General features: G+C 38.9%; 1 protein-coding gene across 1 annotated transcript; it reads right to left on the reverse strand.

Moving 5' to 3' along the window:
- Positions 1-12,801: 12,801 nt before the first annotated feature.
- Positions 12,802-14,515, reverse strand: CCDC201 (coiled-coil domain containing 201). The gene is made up of 2 exons (XM_088168174.1): positions 13,911-14,515; positions 12,802-13,019 (listed from the first exon to the last, which is right to left on the reverse strand). Exons 1-2 carry the CDS (start codon positions 14,457-14,459, stop codon positions 12,939-12,941), a joined length of 630 nt encoding a protein of 209 aa, XP_088024300.1. The 5' UTR covers positions 14,460-14,515; the 3' UTR covers positions 12,802-12,938.
- Between the last annotated feature and the right edge of the window lie 8,563 nt (positions 14,516-23,078).

The raw sequence follows: 23,078 nt of genomic DNA on the forward strand, positions 1-23,078 counted from the left end.
TTTCTGTCTATCCTTTTAACCCTCTCCATCTCCTCACGTATCACCTAGGGGAGGTGTCGGTGGAAAATCTTTCCTTTTCTCCTTTGTCTGCAGCAGTTGTCACTCCAGTAAAGAGAAAAAGTACTCAAACTTCACTATGCTGAACAGATTATTTTACCCCGGTATTCACAGTATGTACCAAGCTTGAAATAGCACATTCCACTGCAAAGTCATCTAATGCAGCATGATTTTTAGTTTAGTTTTTTTTTTTTTTTTAACATTTATTTATCTTTTTTTTGTAAACACATCATTTAGTTGAAAGAAAGTGAAGCAGAACTGCAGAGCATGTTTAATGTCGTTATTCACTCTGTTCTCTGATATTGATACCAAAGGTTTTATTTATAATGTAGTGATTTTTTATCCCTCTATAGTAATAAGGCAGTTCTCAAAAGCATTCTCATTGATTACAGACTGAAATTTTCACTTAACTGCTTTTTTTCTTTGCTTTTTTTTTTTAATAAATTCAGGTAGTTTTGGACATCTCTATCTAGATACCACAAAATTGAAACTTATTTGCATGTTAAAGTGCTTTAAAGAGTTCTAATTTTACAGATTTTAAAACCATTCTGTGGACTTTGTATCTCTGACTGGCAGTAAATTTTGGCTGAAAATTTAGGGCATGACAATTGCAATTAGATTTCTCAAACTCTTTTCCCACTTTCATTTCTACTTTTTCTTGTACATCTGTCTTAGAAAACTACGACTCTCTTACCATTCAAAATGAAGTGAAAAATATACAGAAATAAGTCTATTTCCTCTCCCAAAGAGGAAAAGGAAACAATACAAAACAAAGTCTCTTTCATGAAGAAACATGAAAAAAAATATGAATGGAAAGTAGGCCAAGTTGTAAAATGACAAAGACCCAAAGAACTCATATGCATTTGTATATGTATATGTGTATGCATGCATTCATTCACTTATCTATTTATGGATTTTTCTGTTTAGACAGCTTTTTATTAACAGAATTGAGGATCATTGGCCGACTGCTTAACATAAGCTACTTGCCTCTGAAATTGCTGTACTTCAGCCTGCCACTGTCCTGCCTGCAGTTTTTCTGTCTAAAAAACCTGAGGTGAACTGAGAGTAAATAGCTTTTAATGATATATATGAAATGATTTTTTAAAAAGGATTTTTAAACTCATCACCATCATTTTTAGGTAACCAGATAAAGACACAATGCAAGAGCAGCATGCTTGTCTGACATACAGGCCTACATAACAGAACTTCCATTAGTTTCAAAAAAATCTCATTCTTCCCAAGCACCATCATGTTTTCAGGTCTTTGGCAAGTTTTTCCTTGCTGTCAGGCAGCTGGCAGCATCTGAACTGCTCAGGCAATTCCTAACAACTTGCAGCCTTTTACAAGTCAGATCTTTTCAGTGTACCCAGTAAGATAAACAAAAGATAAACAACACTCCTCTCTACAGATTATAAAACATTTTGAAAGTGTTTTTGGTTTTGTTTCCTTTATGGTTCCAGGTCCACTTGAAATCACAGCCCAGCCCTTTTTTCACTTGCTATCTTTTGTGAAATCAAATTGAGGAAACCTAAAAGCCTGCTGAAGCACACTTTGTAAGATGTTCTGTACATACAAAGGTAGACCCATAAAAATCAGTCCCTTCACATTTCCTTTATGTAAATGCAATGAACATATGTGAGAACAGGTTATGATAACTTAGGGCAGTATCAATCAACCAGGCAATGCTTTCGTATAGGCCATGTGACATCAATGAAGTGAAAGTAGAGTATATATTTATGTAGACTCTGTTTGATGTAATACTACAACTCATCTACCAATCTCCATCTCTGACCCTGACATTTCTTTAAAGAACACAAACAGATAAGAGTCAGGAGGTTAAAAACATTCATGAGGTAAAGTTGTGTTTACTAAAGACTTGATGGTAATTTTTAGGTGTTCCAACTGTTGACTCCTAACTCGAACCACTTGTCAAAAGACACCACATGAATCCTAGGCAAGGGTTACTTTTTCTACAAGATTTTCTCATTGATTTCCCAATAATTCTTAGTCAGTGACCTCACTTTGAATGATAAATAAAGTTTAGGATTTTAAAATTATTTTTCTTTAAAGTCATATGGAGTGACTCACAGAATGTAAAGTTTTATATATACATTTGGGTACAAGTCATTTTTATCCACTAATTACTAATTACCAAAAATTGAAGTAACTTACCAAATAATTTCCTGCTGAGACTGCTTATCTGGATATGTTTTTTTAAAAAACAAATAACCAGTGAAATATGTTCATTATCTTTTTTTAGGTAAGAAGCTAATTCTGAATTTTAAGCTCAATATCCAAAACCACTATGATACACACACACATACACCACACACAAATGGCATCAAGCATATGAAAAGAAACAGCAATGATAGAAATATAAAACCCCTTTTTTCTTCTCTGAATTTATCCCATATTAAAAATGCTTTATTTCATCTGATTTTTAGGATTTTTTTGAATTCCAGTCAATTGATTGTGCTTAGGTTATTGATGAATAATTTGGTTCACACATTTGTTGATTGATTAATTTGTTGATTTGTAGCAATAACATATTAGCCATTTGTATTATTTATCTATTCTGATTGGGTAAATATGATTTTTAGAATTAAATTCTGGATGCAGAGAAGGACATATTCCAAGTTTGTGTTGCACAAACTTTTGGATGCAGACTGACTTGCTATTTTGGCCCAGCAATTAATTTGGCTAAAATGTGGGAAATAGCTTATAAATACCTAAAACTAAATCTGCAGAAACTCTAGTGAGAAGCTCTTTCATGGTGAGTCTAGCTAGGGAAGGCTTCTAGGGACTTTCTGCATTAAATCTTGGATCATGAAGAAAAGAGATGAAAAAGTAGTTCATTTCCTTGGTGGCACCCAAAGTGTCTGGGCACTGAGTAAAACACCTTGTTTGCAATGTTGTGCATACATAGACCAGCCAGAAAACTATTTTCTACAAATTGTTGCACTCTTCTGGCGAGAGAGGTTAAAGTCCTTTAGTCATCCTAGCACGGGCCAGGTACTTTTGCAGTTTGCCTAGCTGGAGAAGTCATACAGAAACATTTTGACTTGTGGTATGATAAAGCTGAAAGCATGTTGCAGAGTATGAGTTCCTGTGTGGACAGTTAATATAAAAAAACCCTTCTGCTTCACTGCTTCTGCTATAGTCAGCATTCCTAAACCTAGGTAGAGGTATTTCTGTGACCAGCCATGGAAATAAAGGCTTTTCAGTGCCTACTGCAGTGAGCTATAGCTTGGAAGGGAACGTAATTTACAAAATGTAAATTACCCCCTTAGTGCTGGCTCTAGGCATCTAAACCAGGATAAGCTGTTTAAATCTCTTTATATTTTTCAGCCACTGTATCTCTTGGGCCCAGAAACAGAAAAGAACATCACTAACCATGTAATATGCCCTTTACTGCAGTCCCTGAAGGCTGTAGGCACTGATGGAGTGAGACTCCATCAGTTAGGTTTACTTGCTGAAGTTATTGCTACCTTATGCCAATTAAGGCAAACTCCCCAAAGATTTACTCTTAAAGCAATTTAAACATTATAGCACTTTCAAATACATATTCAAATACATACATTTCAAATTCATATTCTCATGTGAAGTTCGAGATAGTAACAAAAGACTACCATTTGCTTTAACGTCTGCATCTGTCACACGGGTTAAATGCCAGGATTCGCATGAAACTCCCCTTTCTCCCTGAACTAATACATGGCTTTCCAGGCACAAGAATTTCTACATGTAGTAGGGAGAAAAGTAGGCAGTACTGATGGAGAAAAAAGGAGATCCAGACCAGGGCCATTATAGTCACAGCCAACTGCATAACTTAGAGGAAAAGTGCCTGGAACCAGCAATAATTAATGTATATTGGTTTTTACCTTATCAAGTGCAAAAGTGGACATTCTCTTTGACAGTAGATAGACTGGATTTTGAAAGAAACTTACTGCTTACTCAAAACTGGAGGAGCCCCTGATGTTTCAAATTCCTGATCTTTTCTTCTGAGGTTTTATGGAGATTTTGAACCTCCGTGAATATATGTGGCAATTAATGCTTGAATCTTAAGTGCCATTTTTTCATCTCTTTGTCTTTTAAACAATGCTAATAAAAATAGGAATAGTAATAGGACTCAGACCAGAGTAAGTCAAGAGGTCTGTTTTCTCTGGTCATCTGTCCCATGAAGTGGGAGGCCAAAACTGGGGAACAAACATGTGCTTGCAAAAGGAACAGGGTCTGGGCTACTGGCAGAGCAGAAGACAGCAGCCTGGGATTCTTAGCAAGAGAGCAAGAGGGTTGTTGCTGACAGCAAAGTGATAAATGCTTTTAAAACAGGATGACACTTCTCTCTGTCATTTAAAGTTGTTTTTCGCATTTAGGCTATTCAATTCTGCACTGTTTCTTACAAAAATAAAACAGTTTGCTCAGCTGCCTTTGTCAGAAAGTCTGTCTTTGCCTTTTGTCTCGGGGCATTTCTGATTTCAGCAGTATTATTTGAATTAATAATTATTATATTGTTGACAGTAATACCAAGAGCAATTTTTTCAGGTTTCAGAGCCTCTACTCTTTCCTCGAAGGTCAAGAGACAGGACTCTAGGGCTTCAGGCAGTTCTAGTGAGCCTGAGGCTTGTACAGAGAGCTGAAATCAGGTAAGCTGCTGCTGGGAATCAGGTTTGCCTGCGCCTTAGTGTCTCATAGTGTCGTATTTCACACTGGCCAAATGCCAGGCACCCACTAAAGTCACTCACTCACCCTTCCCTGCCACAGCTGGGCAAAGGAGAGGAAAAATTAATGAAGGGTTCATGAGTTAAGGACTGGGGAAAGCACACCGAAGGCAAAACAGGCTCGACTTAGAGGTATAAAGTGAATTTATTACTAACAAAATCAGAGGAGGACAATTAGAAGAAAAATAAGCCCTTAAAAACACCTTTTCTTTTCCAAACCCCTTCCTCCTTCCCACTGACAACATAAGAAGACAGGGGGTGAGGTTTTGGGCAGTTCATCACCTGAGATCTTCAACTGCTCAGGGAGAGGAGTCCTTCCCCTGGGAGACCATGGGGTCTCTCCCGTGGGAGACAGTTCTCCATTAACTTCTCCAGCATGGATCCACTTTGGGAGGAGCAGCAGTCCTCCCAAAACTGCTGCAGCATGAGTGACTCTTCCACAGGGTTCAGTCCTTACGAGACAGGCTACTCCAGCCTGGAAGAAGCCTTTCTCCGCTGGGTCTCCCACTGGATCACAGCCCCCTCCAGGCATCCACCTGCTCCAGCTTGGGCACCTCCCCTATGGGCTGTGGGTGGATCTCTGCATCCCCCATGGATCCCATGGGCTGTGGGTGGATCTCTGCATCCCCCGTGGATCCCATGGGCTGTGGGTGGATCTCTGCATCCCCCGTGGATCCCATGTGCTGTGGGTGGGTCTCTGCATCCCCCGTGGATCCCATGGGCTGTGGGTGGATCTCTGCATCCCCCGTGGATCCCATGTGCTGTGGGTGGGTCTCTGCATCCCCCGTGGATCCCATGGGCTGTGGGTGGATCTCTGCATCCCCCGTGGATCCCATGGGCTGTGGGTGGGTCTCTGCATCCCCCGTGGATCCCATGGGCTGTGGGTGGATCTCTGCATCCCCCGTGGATCCCATGGGCTGTGGGTGGATCTCTGCATCCCCCGTGGATCCCATGGGCTGCAGGGGCACAGCTGCTTCACCATGGTCTCACCACAGCCTGCAGAGGAAGCTCAGCTCTGGCACCTGGAGCACCTCCTGCCCCTCCTTCTGCACTGACCTTGGTGTCTCCATGTTGTTTCCCTCACATGTTCTCACCTCCTTTGCTTCTCTGGCTAGAAGAAAAACATGTGCCCCACTTTGTTTTGTTTTTCTTCTTAAATAAGTTATCACAGAGGCATTACCAACATCTCTAATTGGCCCAGCTTTGGCCAGCAGCATGTCCATCTTCAGAGCCATCAGGGACTGGTTCTGCTGGACATGGTGGAAGCTTCCAGCAGCTTCTCACAGAAGTCCCTCTGTGGCTCCCTGCTACCAAAAACCAGGCTGTGCAAAACCAATACAAGGGGTTAATACAAATTGTTATTATATTAAAATCACTCTGGAGATAAGATTGAATGTCGCATGAATATTTGCCTACTCACTGTATAAATAATCTCTGCCATCAAACACAAAGGTCATGCAGTTACTGGATTAAAAAAAAAAAATCAATTTAATTAATGTATAATCAAACAAAGCAAAAAGCCAAGATTAGATCGTTAAATCACTTTATTACAGATGATAGCAGAGCTCCTCTCTTTACAAATAAGATTTGGCTACCTTTGGTAAATCACCATGATTTTGCCTTCTATAACAAAGTCACGTGGAAAAGAATCAAACTTCTAGTGACCCACAGCTTGGTAATGATGGGGCAGTTGTAAAAACTAAGGTAGTCATGAATTACTAGGTGTGTCAAAAGTTTTTTCTTGAGGAATCTGATTAATCAAGCTGTTGTAGGAATGCTTATATGGATAACTATGACTGTAATTACAGCAGCAACAAAAATTAAATTTAAGTTCTACATTTAGACTGCTTGGCCATGAAATGGTCAACAAAACAAAAATAAACAACCCCCTCAACACTTCCTTCTTTTAAATGTAATTTTCTACATTTTCATGTATAGTACATTTCCCCTACGAGCTGATATTTTTCTCAAAGATATCGATCATGTCAAAAAACCTGTTTTACAGACTTAAGTATATGCAAAAAATGACACATTTTAAAATTCAAGACTAAATAAGTTCAAGACTTATTTTCCTTTAACTCACTGATTTTACATTCTGAGAAACTATACTAGCCAACAGACATTTTTGGTGCCTTGAGTCTGCTAATAGTGGTTTTGCTTCTCTTATTCATCTCTTCTCCAAATGCGATCATCATAGACTTTTCATTTTGCTGGTCTTACACAAGGAATTTTCTCTGTGATTTGTTTTCTTTTCTCAATTATTATAATTTCCCAGCTGTGGATAAAAAATTTGCTACCCAATATACTAGTAAAGGTCAGGATACACTGTTAATTTGCATGCTTGCATCATAACCTTTACGGTATAATTGCCAATCCTACAGTCTTAGTAAACTTTTTCTCAGCTACCCAGAGGTATTTGGGAAGCCATATAGCACTTCTTTCTCCACTATTCCAGTTCCACCTCTTCTTTTTTCCTTCTAGCACAGTTACAATTATAGCACATATCCATAGTAGCATATGTGTTGTAAATGAAGTTTTTGATTGCAATTGCAAGCCTTCCATCTAATTGCAATGTCTTCCCTCTCATGGTGGCAAAGCTTCCTGCTGTTGCTGAGCTATGGTTTGTGCAGGTTTTGAGGGTTTGTGTGATCTTTTTCTTCTAGAGGAGTAACAAACGCTAAAGCACCCCTGACCTTTGTATGAACACTCTCACACAACAGCAATTTGATTTAAGTGCATGCCATATGATGCAATTAATTACTTGTACTCTCTTGGCTGGGGAGTATACTTTGAAGCCCATTTTACCTGGACATCTTGAAAGTGCCTTTTTTGCATCCAGTTCCTCTCTGACTAAATTTGTCAGCAATCCTGCACATACTTTCTTTCCTATATTTGAATTTGTATCAGCTTTCCATACTATAAAATTGAATTATTCCATTTATGGGAAGAGAACCTTCTTTTCCTATCTTAGAGGTGTGAGATATTTCTTTTCCCTATCATTGCTGGCATCTCCTCTTTAGGAGAAGATGTAAGCTTTAGGAGGATTATGGTATCTGCTCATTGACAAAGGTCACTACAAAGGACAAACCTGCAAGGGCATGAAGAGCTGAAAGCAGAAAACAGTTATAGTAGGACCTGTAGAGGTAGGAAAGGCCAAAAGTATGAAGTAGAGGACAGCAAAAGGGATCAAAATGGCAGCAACAGTAAGAAGCAGAAAAGATATGAAGGATATTTTCCCCCTTTCTTATGTACATTTCTGCTATAAAAATAAAGAAAAACAGAAACGAACCCTCCCCCCCAAATCCACAAAGGAAAAAAATAAAACACGGATGCAGGACAGTGAGTGACAAAACAACGATGCAAGTTGAATCTTATTTTTAACGAACACTTAGGCCAAGTGGAATTACTTTGATAGGTAACTCTTCAAAGCACTGACTTCACAGTAAGAGTTAAGAAACAATGGTTACTGCCTTGTAGGACATTTGGTTTCATGCTCCTATCTCACATGAGAAGGGGATTTGAAATGCAATCTGTGCTTCCAGAGTTTTATACTGTGGGCTGCTGGAGTTGAAATCAGATAGATAGAACTCCTATCTCACTGCTATCTGCACATGTCCCACTTCATGATGGAGGGGTGGGGCTGCTGGAAGTGCTGCAAAGCCACATGCATGAGCATACCCAGGAGACTGGCAGCTGTCAAGCTCTACAGGATTTGCATGCCTATTGGGACTGGACTGTGAAGCACCATTTAATCACATAGAAGCATTAGGTACCTAGATAGTAGTGGAAAACCTGACCAAGGTTTGAGCAGGGTGAGCAGCTCAGGTCCACATCCTGAAGGAGGTGGCAAGATCTGTGCCTAGTTCAACATTAGCAACATTTGAAAATGCTACCCAATTGCTTCAACTGATCTAACTTTTCTAGGTGCTGCTAGGCTCAGTGTTTGTTCATTTGTTTCTAAAAAGTTGGAAATGTTGAGGAGGGAAGCTATTTTAACACGCATAGTGGAGTACATCAACAGATGGAGCTAAGAGAGACTTTTGTGTTTGGATGTCTTATAGAACAAAATGCAATCAAGTACAGGTCAGTGACACTATTGTGTGATTTATTACTTGTGTGATATTAGGGTTTTGTCCATAGCAGGAATGTAACTATGTTGTAACGTAGAAGGAAGAAAAAAAATCTGTTTTTATTTAAAAGTTTTCCACTTTTCCTAGTTATTCTAAAGATGTTCAGCTGTGATGAGCGAAGGAAGGACCTAACTTCAATTTGTCTGTTACATAAATCTAAAATATGTTAAATGCACATGCTAAACATTTTTTCTCTTCAAACTGGCCTCCTACAGAAGTACTGCAGCTGGGCAGAGCACTCTCAGCTCTGTCAACAGGAGTATTACCATTGCTTCAGTGGGAACAAGGCCGAGCTCATAAATCCAGGGTGAAGACATTTCTGTCTCTTCCCTCTGTTCTTGGTAATGTTTTTGTTCTTCTCCCTCCAACATCATGCTTAGTCACCATCAGCAGGTAGGTTGTGTAATATCTATTCAGGGACAAGTGCACTGAAAACAGTTCCATAGGTCAAGGTCATAGCTCCACTCCAAAAGGAAAAATACTGCCCTAAAAGAACACCCTCAATGGGAAGGCTGTTCTGAACTTACAAATGTGTCCATGTTGCATTTGAAAGTCAGGACAGCACCAAAACTCAAGAGCATGTTGCAACTCTGATTCACATTCATTCAAGCAGGACAAGGGCTTTTTATTTTATGGAAGAGGATGTCTTGGGGATTATCTTCTCATAAGGATCTGATGTATGTGGCCACTAACCTTTTTCAGCCTCAGCACCCAAAAATCCATACTTAAGGTCTGTAATAATTAGGAAGATTTCTTTTTTAGAGGTGTTGGATTTTACAGCTCCCTTTAAGAATTTATTTTTGTTCTGCACTGTGATAATATTGTAATATAAATATTCATAAAGGAACTTTGTACGTGAAGAGAAGCACTAACCAAACAGTTTTGCTATTGTTGCCACTAGAGGATGGACACTGAAAAAGAGTGAAACTGAATACTAGGAATGCTCCTCCCAAAGTCAATTCCTTTCAAAGTATACATACCTTGTATAACAGAAAAACTACTGTATCATTTAAACTTAAAAATTTAGTTTCAGGAGATTTGTGAGTTTACTAGAGAACAAAAGAAATACTAGTTGTTTGGTGGTTGTTTATTTTTGCCCTATGAATATTCTTACATGTGAAGTATAATAACAGCAGCATAGTTTTCTAAGTGCAATTTGATACATATAGTTTCACATTTTCCAGCATCCTGACTTTATAAATTTGAATAAAGTGAATGGTGTTTGGGGGCACCATTTACTAATGTCCGTACTATATAGGCCTGGTTGAAGTCCCTTGGGATTATTACATGCAATTAACTGTTGATACTGTGGTTGTAGAACATCAGATAAATGTTGGAAAACCTTCGAAGAACCAGTTGATTGTATTACTCTTCTCATTAAATACTACAAGCAGTTTTATAACTTTTGCAAATTAACGAACACCTAAATTATTTTAAAAAATGTTATGTAGTATTTTCTATTTATTTTTAAACATTCTAGAGAGGAAATAGTAGTTTCCAAAATCATGATACCCCTTGTTTTTTTGCATGTCTGCCTGATACAGCTTGAAAACTTGGAAAGACCCAAAGTCAGTTCTGTGTTACCTCGGTACAATTTGGTTTCCTCGACTAAGGAAAATCTTTGGGATGTTCCATGAACCTGACAGGGTGGCAGCCTTGCTCCCTGAAGAACCTTCCCGTCACTTGCTGTGTTCTGAATTTCAGAAATTTTGTATTGCACTTGCAATGAAGCCAAAGATACCTTACACATTAAGTAGCCATATTCCCTGGATTCCTTTTGCATTTAATATAGCCCAAAGCAGGACCTTGGAAGGAATTTTGCAGCAACTACACCCCTGGCCTCCTAAGGTCTGGAACTTGTCCCACATGACCTTTCCACTTGGCCTAGCATCATGGATGGCATCAACCTAACTAGACAAAGGTACTTTGGGGTGTGAGAACAGAGTCTGAGTTTTGGCAGAAGACCAGTGTCAGATATCAGAGGGTATCAGATGGGCACAGAATCCAGCAGTGAAGAGCAGGCACTAAAGACAAAAGACATTTGTGTCTTATAAGGAAGGAAAGAGCTAGAGGCCAGATTGGAGAAGATATTAGATAAAGACATTTGAAGACCAAGATACTGGTTGGACCGGAGCCAAGAATGACTTTGAGAGGCAACAGAGAAAGAAAAGCAGAAGCAGTATCAAGACTTCCTGAGACTAGGATGAGAAGCCTTAAGAAGGAACAACTGGAACTGACTATCTGGGAAGGTACAAATAAACAAGAGGCAGAACTGGGTCATTTGGATTAAGCATTGGGTCATGCAGCCAAACTAATCTGTGCTTTTCCCAGGGGTAGAGGAGGGTTTTACACTAACCTAGCACTTGCCTGATCTTAGTTCAGCCCCTGGCACAACTCACAGATACTGATGAAATGCCTGCAGGCTCAAGGGGAATAGCAGCACATCTGCAACCATGCCTATTTTATCTCAAAAGCAGCTTGGGATATCTACACCAGCCAGGAGCTCTCTGGTTGCCAGAGGAACCTGCGGAGGCCAGACAAGCAGCCCGGGTAACACACACAAACAAATTCCAGAACATTAACTAAACATGAAACCAAGTGAGCGTGACTTGGCTCATGACCTGAAGGACAGCATCAACCCACTGCCTGGCTACACAGAAAGCCAGGTCTGAGGATAAGGCTGTTTTCCTGAGAAACTCTGAAGAATTTCACTTCAAGAATCATTAGCGAAAACATCCTAATTCCTTTTAAATCCTGAGAGAGGTTGTAAAACCACAACTCCACTCTTAGATTTCAGAGTGTAACACAGATGCTATTGATTGGCCTGTCTCATAATGTTGGCATGGGACATACTTCTCTGCCACCTTGGATGTGAGGTATTACAAGTTACAGTTTGTAACTGTAAGGAAGGAAATGCAAATGTCCCTTGTCTCCGTTCTTAACTGGCAGCTTCTTTTAAATGGGACCTCTCCCCTTTGGGGTAATAAGTGCCTAGAACAGCTGCAAAGCCAGTATGAGCCAAGAAAGTGCACATGCTAGAGCCACACAAGTGCAGAAATATGTGGATGTAGGTGGTAAATCTATTCTGGAGTCCTGCTGCTGACACTCCACAGATAACTTAGAAGTGATAAACTCTGCCTGTTTAATCTAAAGATTAGATAACAGACAGCAGTAGGAACTAACATGAATATTGTGCTTTTTGTATCAATTCTTGACTGATGCTTTGGAAAGTTCCTTTGAGCTAAATTACCATTTTGACTATACAGCTGTCAGGTAAGACACCCTTCTTAATCTCCATGCAGCAGCTCCAGCAAAAAAAAAAAACAAAAAAACAAACAAACAAACAAAAAAAACCAGAAACCCCATACTCCCTCAAAACACACAGCTAAGGATTAAGTATCTCCAATGCAACAGTGAGTTGCATTTACAGTCTAAGGCTGGGACAAACCGATTTTGAACCAAAACTTCAAAATAAGCTGTCATTAATTAGTAATCTCTAAAGAATGGCCTCTGTCCTTGGTGCCTCTCAGTATTTCCTCATCTCACCAGGTAGCAGCAAAAACATTCCAGATTGCATCAGCTTTGATTGCCCTTCAGATGAAGGGACTCTCCTTTGGCTAACCAGGATTGCATTCTGTGTGGCCACTAGGACTTTGTCTAGTGACGTCTTGTTAAGAAAGATCAGCAGCCCTATAAGACTTGAATGCTACATGAAAGATTAAGTCCAGGAAGAGCTGTGGCAGGATGAGGAATTATTCTTAAATATTAATTTCTTCCTCCCTTCTTTGATCTAGGTCTTTCAGCCATTATAAATTAACATTGAGTCTCGTGTAGAGGCTCTTCGTTACTTATACCTGACTTCTCCTATATTTATAAGGAAAGAATGACAAAACAAATGAAGAGCAGAAAAAGAACATTTTGGAAGGAAGAGGAAGTCTAACAGTCACTATAATGAAGACTGTGATTTGTTGGAACTTGCCATTCCCACATGATGGATGTGACAGCACTTATCCCACAGGTAGCCCAATCAAGCTTATTCAATTGTCAATTCATGTTTAGTTGCTTCCTCAATGTTGTTAAGTTGCCGAAGCAGCCATTCTCTTTCTTTCTTTCTCTGTTATAGAAGAAAAACAGTTATTTAATCAACCTAATCCATTCAGATACCACCTGCTTTCAAAAACAATCTACACAAATGACTTATGACCCAGCTCAATTTTGGCTGAAATTTTCCATTTGTTTTAAGCAAAGAAGGCTTTTACTCTCAAAGCTGGCAAGTTTTCTACACACTCAAGAACAATATGGTACAGAGAAAAAAAACAAAGAAGAGAACTTGATGGCTTCACACTGACATGACAGCCTTCAGAGTCTAACTCTGCTGCCTTCCTATCCTTTCTATGGGCTTTCCACAGGCCCTTAGCAAATAACTAAAGTTTCAGAAAATTGAGTTCTTGTGCTCCACAGACAAACAACACCTGCAGAGCATCTATTAATCTAAGCTCTCCCCAGGAAACCCTACATCAGTCAAAAGGACTGCTCAACAAGATCCCATTTTCAATGACTGTAATTCTTTTTATAAAGCACTACAATTTGGATTTAACAGAAAAAGGAGTATGTTGTCTGTTCCTCGAGTTTTAGCTGACTTGCTAACGTTAAGAAACTTTAGAATTTCAATTACTGATTTCTTCCTATTCTTAAATATCTTCTAGATAAAGATATCTTTAGAAAAATATACTTTCCCACTAGAGTACACGATGAGTCACGCCAGCTCACAAGCTGAAGTAAATGCTAGTTTGAAGTCTGCATGGCATCTCATTTGTGATTAGGAATGGTGTCACAGCGTCTATCAGGTTATGACCCAATTCATAAACAGATGTCCTCACTGCTAAAGTTATGGAAATGTTCCGTTAGTAAACAATTCCCACTTTACTAGAAAGTTCTGTACATATTCTGCATTGGTAGAAGTTTGTGCAACTTAGCTATTGAACAACTAAATTAAAGCCTTTACCTGAAGAGTTTTATCAATTTTCTTCTTTTTGGATTTTGCTGCCGGGGGATCTTTTATCCCTGGTATTCCAGAAACAAGCCACGAAGGTCCACTCTTAGGAGTTACTGCAGCATCCACAGATGCTCTGGTGGTAGCTTGAGTTTCTATGTTTGGGACAGCCTTGTGAGCTGGCTCTTGATTTGATTCATCAGAGGCCAACACAGTGGAGAGCCTCCTTCTAGAAAATACAAGCCGAGAGCTTTGGCTTTTCTCTTTACTTAGTTCTTGCAAATCTAATGCTGTTGAAAGCCTTCTCGGGGACACATGAGGGAAGTGGGCATCAACACGTACTAATGATACTTGAGATAATGATCTACTTAGATTTGATTTTGGTGTTGGAGATCCATAAACTCTCTTTGTGGCATCTTGGTCCTTGATTGACTGATTTGTTAGATCTGTAAGAGATGGATTTGTTCTTGAAAGCATTGAATCCACTGGGGTGCTGTGTTTCACCATTCTCTTTTTCAGAGATCTTTTAACATTCAGAAAAGAATCATCTTCCTCTGACATCTTGAAGTCAGGTTTATTGCCTTAAGAAAACAAGAAGGTTGTGTCATTGTTCACACTGTAAGAGAGGCAAAGCAAGATGCTTTTTGCAGCAAGCAAAGTGTTCCTATTTTCAGGTCTGTATTCTGTCTTTACATGGATTTTATCCTTTATATAGATCAGTGTTCACGCATTTAGAAGAGCTGTGTTGAAAACAGAACATGAAAACACAGCTGGTCCTATATCCAACACTTACTCCTCTCCCAGCCTTCTGCATGAGGAGCTCTAAGTGTGCTAGAATTTTTAAAGATCTTTCATTAACTGTGACATCATTAAGATACTGTTTTCTCCTTCCAAGTATATAAATAATATACTTTTGGGGTTTCAGCTGCTAACATTCCTTATGTAGCTGAAAACTATTAGATGACAGAGGCACTACCATTGTGTAACAAAAAAAATCAAGTGCTCTAAAGAGATGAGCAGAGAATTTCTGGATTCACCAATGATCTCTTAAACTGCCATTTTGTTTCCCTTAATTCCTTGAAAGGGGGCTCACAAACCTCTAATTTCCTCCTATTTACTTGACATTTGTCTTACTTCAGCTGACCCTAAGCTTTGATTCTAAAAAAATACATGTTCTGTGCAAGTCTATTTTCAACTGCATTTACAATGGCAATGTTGCTTTTGCTAGTAGCATTATTCTTATCCTTTTGCAAATCCCCAGTAAAAAGAAACTCTATTTCTTGGGCAGAAAACACCAAGGTAAAGATATCCAATTTAAGATATATTTAAGATTAATACCTAAATCAGGTGAGCAGTTAAGTATTCCTGGTAATTATTGAACACTTGGCTTTCAGGAGGTTGTTCAGATATTTCATACAGGTTGATTGCCCCATATTTTAAGCTGTGTATAGACTGTAGCCTTGGAGGGGCAAGACAAGAGGACTACCATGAAGCAGGGCCCAAGAAGACAGGGAGGTATATTTGCTCAAATAAAAGTTATCAGATCTCCACTCCTTATCAATGTTTTGCACCTGTGTAGCATCTAAGTTTTCTAGTAGAGTTTCACATCCACTTTTGTGTTTCTAAACACAAAGGCAGCAATACATAGAGCACTGACTCTTCAACACAGCAGAAGTCAGGCATTTTGTGGGGGTTTTCCCCTTAGAAAGGGGGAGGAGTACTCCATAATAATTTTTATCTGGATACCCATTTCTTAGCAGTGCTAGCTTGTGTGACACATGGCAGTCTCTGTAAATTGAGTGCTGCCTTTTTTCCTTTCCTGTTTAGACAGATTGACTTCCTTTACTCTTTATCATAGAAGCTAACATAACTAAGCCTAGAAAGGAAATAATATGGAGCTTGCAGCCACCACTCCCCTCCCAAGCCTATCTTCAGCTATGTATTTTAATGCTTTTTCCTTCATCATTAAATGGTCAATTAAAAACTATTTCTTACTTAAACTTGTTTTTAACAATTTTTTTCAACCAAAGCTTTTGTGGAAAACAATTTTTTAAATTTCACATTTCTCTATGCTTTAGAAAGATAAATATGTATAAGCAACAGGTTTTTTTCTACTCTAACACCACTATAAGAAAAGGAGAAAAGTCTAAAAACAACAGAGAAATATGAACTATTAAAGAATATCAAAGTGTATCACAGAAAATGCATTTTTGCAAGAAATGTGACAAAATATAGCAGACTTACCAGACCCACCAGGTTCTGTCTGATATCTTCCCTCCTTTCTTTTTAAAGTAATCTAGCTTCAGCTGCTACTTCCCTTCTTATAGAGAAATTCACCCTGGCAATCCTTTGCTGCAGACACTCCCTAATTAACACATTTGTAATTTTTGGGGAGTATCAGCATTGCTTCTAACTGAATAAGTAACTAAATAGAAATCTAGGATTAATTAATCATAGGAAAATGGGCTAGTCAACTTATCTATGTCCTATTTTTATTGCTATTTAATCTCTGCTGTTTGCTGCCTATTTAAATAACAAGAATACTCTAGTGGGTAATTGGCTTCACATGGCTGCTTACGGCCCAATGAGGATCTGCTGCAAGATGGATATATGTTGATGGGAGTATATGGCCATCCTGATTTTATTTCTCACTGCTTTTCTTGCTAAAAAAAAAAAAAGGGGAAATTAATGTTAAATCTGCCATGAAAAAGCTCTTCTTTTAGGAAAATAGAAATGAAAATAAACTGAAAAACTGTAAATTTCATTGTGTTTACAGCTAACAGCTAATGACAGCATCTTATTTTGAATCATATGTTTTCAAAGTATCAGCTCTTAGATTAGAATTCCATTGGTTTGAAATGGAATGGTTTAGGTGGAGGACTGTAATTTTTATCAACTGGAAAGCAGCTGGGCTCCACCATTCCTTCTGAACTGCAAGTCAGCTCTGTGGTGGCTGACAGCAAACAGTTGTTATCACAATGCTGTAGAGAGCAGGAGCAGGTGTGAGGGAGCATGTGCACAAATAGTGGGGTAGCCCCTTTTGACAAAGCATGACCTGTGGACCTTTAAGCTGATCAGACAGACCTAATTTCACAGCTTTATGTGGATGACCTGGGGTTGTAGAGTGCATCTAGCACAGACAGAGGGGTAAAAGCACTGATCTCGCAGGAATTTGAACTTTTGGTTCCAGGGAGTCTGGGCATTTCAAACCCAATCATAAACCACTCTCTCTTGCCACATTAATAGTTGCACTATGAATAGAGAATTGGAGCTACCAGTTCAGTATTTAGAAGTAACAGTCTGTCAGTATATGGATAAAGTTGCTAGGCTTAAGTTATGCGCCCCTAAGGAGCTGAAAGAGAGCTTGAGAAATGGAGGCACATTACAATCACATGGATTGCATGAGTAAACATCTTGGAAATAAATAGTCTGTCCAGGATAAGCTATTTATTTCCTAAACTCCCAGGGGAAGTTCCTACAGGAATATTTTGAGAATTAAACAAAAACTATTTTGAGATACTTGTGGCTGGAAGGGGAAAAAAAAAAGTCTCAGTCCTTTATACACATATACCAATCTTTACCTCATTTTGAATACTTGTAGTTAGTTTTCATACCTTGTGGCTTGGTGAACAAACCCACCAGGCCAGCCATACTGTGCCTTGCAGGCCTGGCAAGCCAGTTCCTTATATAGTACAGAGCACAGAGTGATGTCTTGACATGGTGTCGCAATGTTTGTGCTGTCCTGCTGTGCTGTGGCACTTAGTGTCACCTCTCGCAGCAAGACAATGATGCAAACAACACTGAGCAGCGTGAACCTGCGTGAGAAGCTTTTTGGGATGCTGAGAAAACTGACATAATTTCATTGGACCCCCTCAAAACCTCATGGCTTTGCCTCCCAGCAGGTGCTCGCCACTCCTTGCTGTGCTTGTCCTCACTTTTTGTGTCCTTTTCCATGGTATTTCACAGTCTGCAAGTGCTGTTTGTAGCTGCATCATCTTTATGTCTACCTCATGGCCTTTTCTGCAAAACTCATAAAAAACAACCTTCCTTTTTCTAAAAGTTTTTTTCTAGAACCTTGCTAAATATTCTCAAGGTACAAATTAGGAGATTTTCAAGTTGTTCTTGCTGTTAATAATGGTTTATCTTACGTCCTACGGATTCATCTCTTTATTAGGTGGTGGCAGGATGTTACAGAGAATAGGAAAGACATAACTGTACAGAGATAAGACAGAAAAGAGTCCAATATTAATCAGAGCTCAGCAGAACATCTGCAGTGATATTACCTTGGTCTCAGTGTATCTGTAGCCACATTCTATATCTGAACAGGAAACACCCAAACTGTGACTTGAGTGACACATTGAAAGCTTCTTGTGTCTTTCAAAGAATGGCACATACTGTGTCCTGCACTCAGACCTATTCATTATGAATAATTCCTTCAGTAAATTTACATTCCTTGGAATGATCATCTTTATCCTCAGCATAATCTACTTGATATTTTGAGCAATAACTTCAAAGGTTTGGATACAACCTTTTGGCCTATATTTACACACAATTCCTCTCATTTGTTGCATAATGCAAGATAGCACTCAATTCTACCAATGTTATTGTGTATCTCTATATGCATTATATCAAACTCACTGCTTTAGGTTTATGTCCTGAAAGATTCTTTTGTTGATCTCATTTTAGGAGATAATTTAATCTTCTTTCTAAATTTCTTCCAAAAATGCAAAACCTACTTAGGTTACTGCATTCCCTTAAATGAAACATTAATTCTTACAATTTTTACTTCCAAAACCAACAAAAGTGGGGAATGTAATAACAGCACAGTGCTTTGTTCAAATTTCAGTCCTTTCATTCCAGTTCAAATACATTAATTCACTTCAAAGATGTGTAATTCTGAGGAGGCTTCATCTGGAAAACGGAAATACTGGAATTGCTTTTCAGTTTATGAAGGAATAATATACATAGAGGGACAAAAATGGACACCTTTCTCCCTTTGTCTTCTGGTTTGTTTTGAGAGACTGCAATTCTTCAACTGCTCCTCTTTTAATTTCTTCATTTTCTACTCTGAGGATGTCGTTAAACAGTTCTCCTGAAGGAAACTTGTATTCTGAACCAATTCTTAGCTCATATGCTTCTCTAGCATATTTTCTTGAATTGGATATGCAATTCTAGTTTGTGAAGTCACAAATCTTGCATAAGTCTCCAAGCTAGGTGCTCTCCAAGAGCGAGGTGCAATCTTTCCTGGGCAGAACACTAAGAGGCCCTCTCCCTGCTCTTGGAACTAGTCCTAAGTTTTTAGGCATAGAGGGTGATTCCTCAAAGAAATACGTAACAAGAAATAGGAGCTGGTAAGTAGAGCTCAGCATTCTACTCTGTCTGATGACCCATAGTGGAATGACTCTTGTTCAAAGCATTATAAGGAAGAAGGAAGTATGGATATGGTGGTGAGGAGAAAAAGGAAAGTGAAAAGAAGAAATTAAGTGAGGAACACAAATGTGAAAATGTTTTCCTAAATTTAGACTCATGTAGAAAAAATAAATTAGAAGAAAGATAAAAGGAGTGGACAAAATAAAAAAATAAAAAGAAAGGAAATTAAATTGTTTCTTAATTGATTCATTAAGCCCAAATTACAAGCTGTCTATGGATGAAGCTCCATAAACATACAAATCTGATTCAAATTTGCATAAACTATTCTTCCTATGTCTGAGGTTTTTATACAGGCAAGTCAATCAGGAGTGCTCTAAGAGTGCTGATCAGACCGAGCACAGTGAAAATAGGAGTGAAGCATTTTATTTGCTAATGTGAAGTCTAAAATGAACAGGGAGTCTCATCATGAACTAACTTCTGCAGAATAGTGCCTCCTTTGGGACTGGAAAGCATTATGGTACACTGGGAAAATAGAGAAGTGATTCTGTCCCAGTAAGGTCCTTGGGCAGCCACAGACATTGAAATGGAAGCACTGCAGCACATTCTGTGGACTTAATCTCTTCAAATGCATAAAGCTGCACAGAGGAAGCCAGTGGAACTTTTTAAAAGCACCTCAGCGCTATTTCCACTTATTTAAGTAAGAATTACATCTCTAGACACCATGAGTTTTGTGATAGGATAAACAGTGGGGACAGGCACTTTATATATGTTTAAGACACTTTAGAGAAGAGTAGAAAAGAACAGATTAGAATAGAAAGGAATAGAATATTTCAGTTGGAAGGGATCTTTAATGTTCATCCAGTCCAACTGCCTGGCTCTTTAGACTGACCAAAAGCTAAAGGATGTAATTAAGGGTATTGTCTGAATGACTCTTAACCACTGACAGGCAAAGGGAATCAACCACTTCTCCAGGAAGTCTTTTCCAGTGTGTGACCATTCTCTTGGTAAAGAAATGCTTCCTGATGTCCAGTCTAAACCTCCCCCAATGAATGTGGCTTTGAGCCATTCCCCACGTCCTGGCACTGAGTACCAAGGAAAAGGGATTGGCACATCCCTATCCCCTTCCCCTCCTTAGGAAGCTATTGGGAGCAGTGAGATCACCCCTCAGCCTCCTTCTTTCCAAACTAGACAAAACCAGTGTCCTCAGCTAGCATGTCTGCCAGCCAGTCCCTTCACCAGCAAAACCTTTGCTAAAAGTTCCAGAAACGAAGGACAATATGAATCCTTTGTAGTCTGTTAAATGAACTTTTCAGTGCCTGAAAAGCATTATGCACAATCTTACTCTTCAGCAGTTTTAAAGTTTTTGCCTTTTGGAACACCTTCTTAATGTTATTTATGCTATGGTGGTAATGTGAAAGTGGTACCTTTGCAAGTGTTGGTGGTTCCCATTTTTCAGTGTGGCAATGACTTCTTTCTGGCCAGAGGCAAGATCAATGTCCTTGTCTACAGTATCCAGGAACAGACTTATGCATGGCATAGTTTTCATTCCAATCTGATCATAGGAGCACCAAAAAAGGAGCCTGAGAGGAAAGCTTTAGGGAATCCTGGATAAACACGTGTAGCGTTTTCATAACCTCTCAGTAAAAAAATGGCTTTGTACTAGCAATGCACTGAGTCATGATGTATGCTTCAGGTTATATATTTCTATGTGTTTTGGTTATGACTGCTATGACTGGACCTGTCCAACTGGACAACAAATCCGATTTTGTGCATTCAAAACCATGATCTTGTATTTTCTGGGTTTCATGGCTGCTCAGAAAATCAAACCCTTATTTAAATGTCTAAATTATCTTCCATATGATTAACTTCAATAAGAGTTTTAGGAGCAATGAGACTTGGCTCTTTATCTCTGAACCATTTCAAATAGTCTTAAAAGCTCTTAATATGGGTGTTGATAGGAACTTTTCACCGAGGTCCACCAATTGCAGGCAATTGGAAGTGGTATTCTAACAGCCAATTTATTTTCTGTTTTAATGTAATAGTAGGACTGAAGAAACAAGTTCCTTAAGGAAGATGCTTTTACATCTTATGGAAAGTTCAGTGCCATTCCTCCCTAAGTTTAGACCAGCTCTGCCCTCAGACAGAGTGCTTGGTGTCTATGTGAAAGCAAGTTTAGTTTGTACACATATAAAGATGCTACAATATTAAGATGAATTATAAAAGCTTAAAGCATTAAAAATGGTTGTCTCTCTTTGTTAAACAAGATTATAATCCAGAAGTAGCCAGTCTAAAACCATTGTTGAGGATGTCAAATTGAAAAAAAATTTATGTAGAAGTCTGGAGGATCAATATTTAACTTCAAAAAATCGAATTACCTCAGTAGTAAGAAGTCAGGTATAATTTAATAGCAGCAGAGATCGCTGGCCTTGATAAAATCAATGCGTTACCACTGCCTTTGTAATTGCGTCAATGATTCCTCTTCATTACACTCTTGTCTTACCAGAATGCTGCTATGTGCTCTGTCTGCATGTTGTTTATTCACTAGTCGGTGTCCTATACACTTTCTACGTGTTTCTACACTCCACAAGTCAATCTGAGTTAATATTCAACCAGGACCTTGCCTCAGTAACTTGCTGTGTCTTTTCTGATACAACTGCTCCTTTTTAATTATGTTGGCAGAGCTGCTGAGGAGCACATAACAGTATTGCCAAAGTTCAATAAACATACAGAGTAACTATAGAGTTTGGGGGAAAACAGTCCGTGCTGCTTTCATGACCTTTGGCAATAGCATGAGCCCAGTTTGGCCAATGCCAAACAAATGTCTAGCTTCAAATATCTCAGCAACCAGAAATGATGGATTTGTTTTACTTTATTGCATCCAATAATAAACTAAAAGTGCTGTGTTTGTGCAGTGCAGTAGCATGGCCAGACTGAGTATAGTCCTATGCAGGAAGTAAGGCCAGGTGAATATAAAAGGCTCTTTCTTGTGGCATTGGAATTGTGCAGATGAATCCTCAGGTGCTCTAAGTTGAGGGAACGCTAATTAATTAACCAGAGTCCCACTGAAGCAGATCACTTCTGATAGAGAAGTTCATTTGCTTCATCTGTGGTGGTGTAATTTATATGTTACACTGCCTCTACGAAAGTCATCATTGGCATCTTCAGATGTGCCTTCTAAATGAAAAGGTAAATATTCTTAATAATAATGACTACTTCATCACTAGCTTCTGTTCTAGTTCTTTATGGCTAAATGTAATAACAGTTAACCAATGCCTGGTTATAAATATAGGAGCAGTGTAAGCTGGGGAGACTCATATTAATGTAATATTAAAAACTATTTTCTATTCTCTGAGCTTTGAGCCTAGAAACCTATGCAAACTACTGCTGAAGCTGACAGCAGAAATATGCACAAGATTGGATTTTAGGAACAGACCAGAACTCCTAAGCAGCCTGACTATACCTCAAGATCCCCATCCTTAAATGCTCTCTTGACAGTTCAGAGGGTTTCATGAGAGCCAAAAATGTCACAGACAATCTCTAATACGTGGCTCACTTCACAGCTATGACTCTTTTTTTCCATCACAATGCCCCAAACAAGAATATGGGCCATTATCTGATACCTGTATAATTGTTCCTTTCTATTGAACATCATGTTCTGCCAGCAGAAACAGCATTAGGTGACCCACTGCTCCAGGGAATGGCTGCAAAACTGGAAGGCTTTGACATAGATACAGTGGCAATGCACCAATGTACACAATGGACAATGTACACAATGTTCTCATTTTCTATTCTCTCCTTCTGCCCATTTGA

Source organism: Sturnus vulgaris, chromosome 1, assembly GCF_052056855.1.
Source record: "Sturnus vulgaris isolate bStuVul1 chromosome 1, bStuVul1.hap1, whole genome shotgun sequence".
In the NCBI taxonomy this organism is placed as follows: Eukaryota; Metazoa; Chordata; class Aves; order Passeriformes; family Sturnidae; genus Sturnus; species Sturnus vulgaris.

Bases quoted from the DNA above. Each gene is read 5' to 3' on its own strand.
- CCDC201 (XM_088168174.1), bottom strand. From the start codon at position 14,459: ATGTCAGAGGAAGATGATTCTTTTCTGAATGTTAAAAGATCTCTGAAA. The intron at 13,020-13,910 runs GTAAAGGCTTTA...CTTCTATAACAG, and splicing joins AAATTGATAAAACTCTTCAG to AGAAAGAAAGAAAGAGAATG.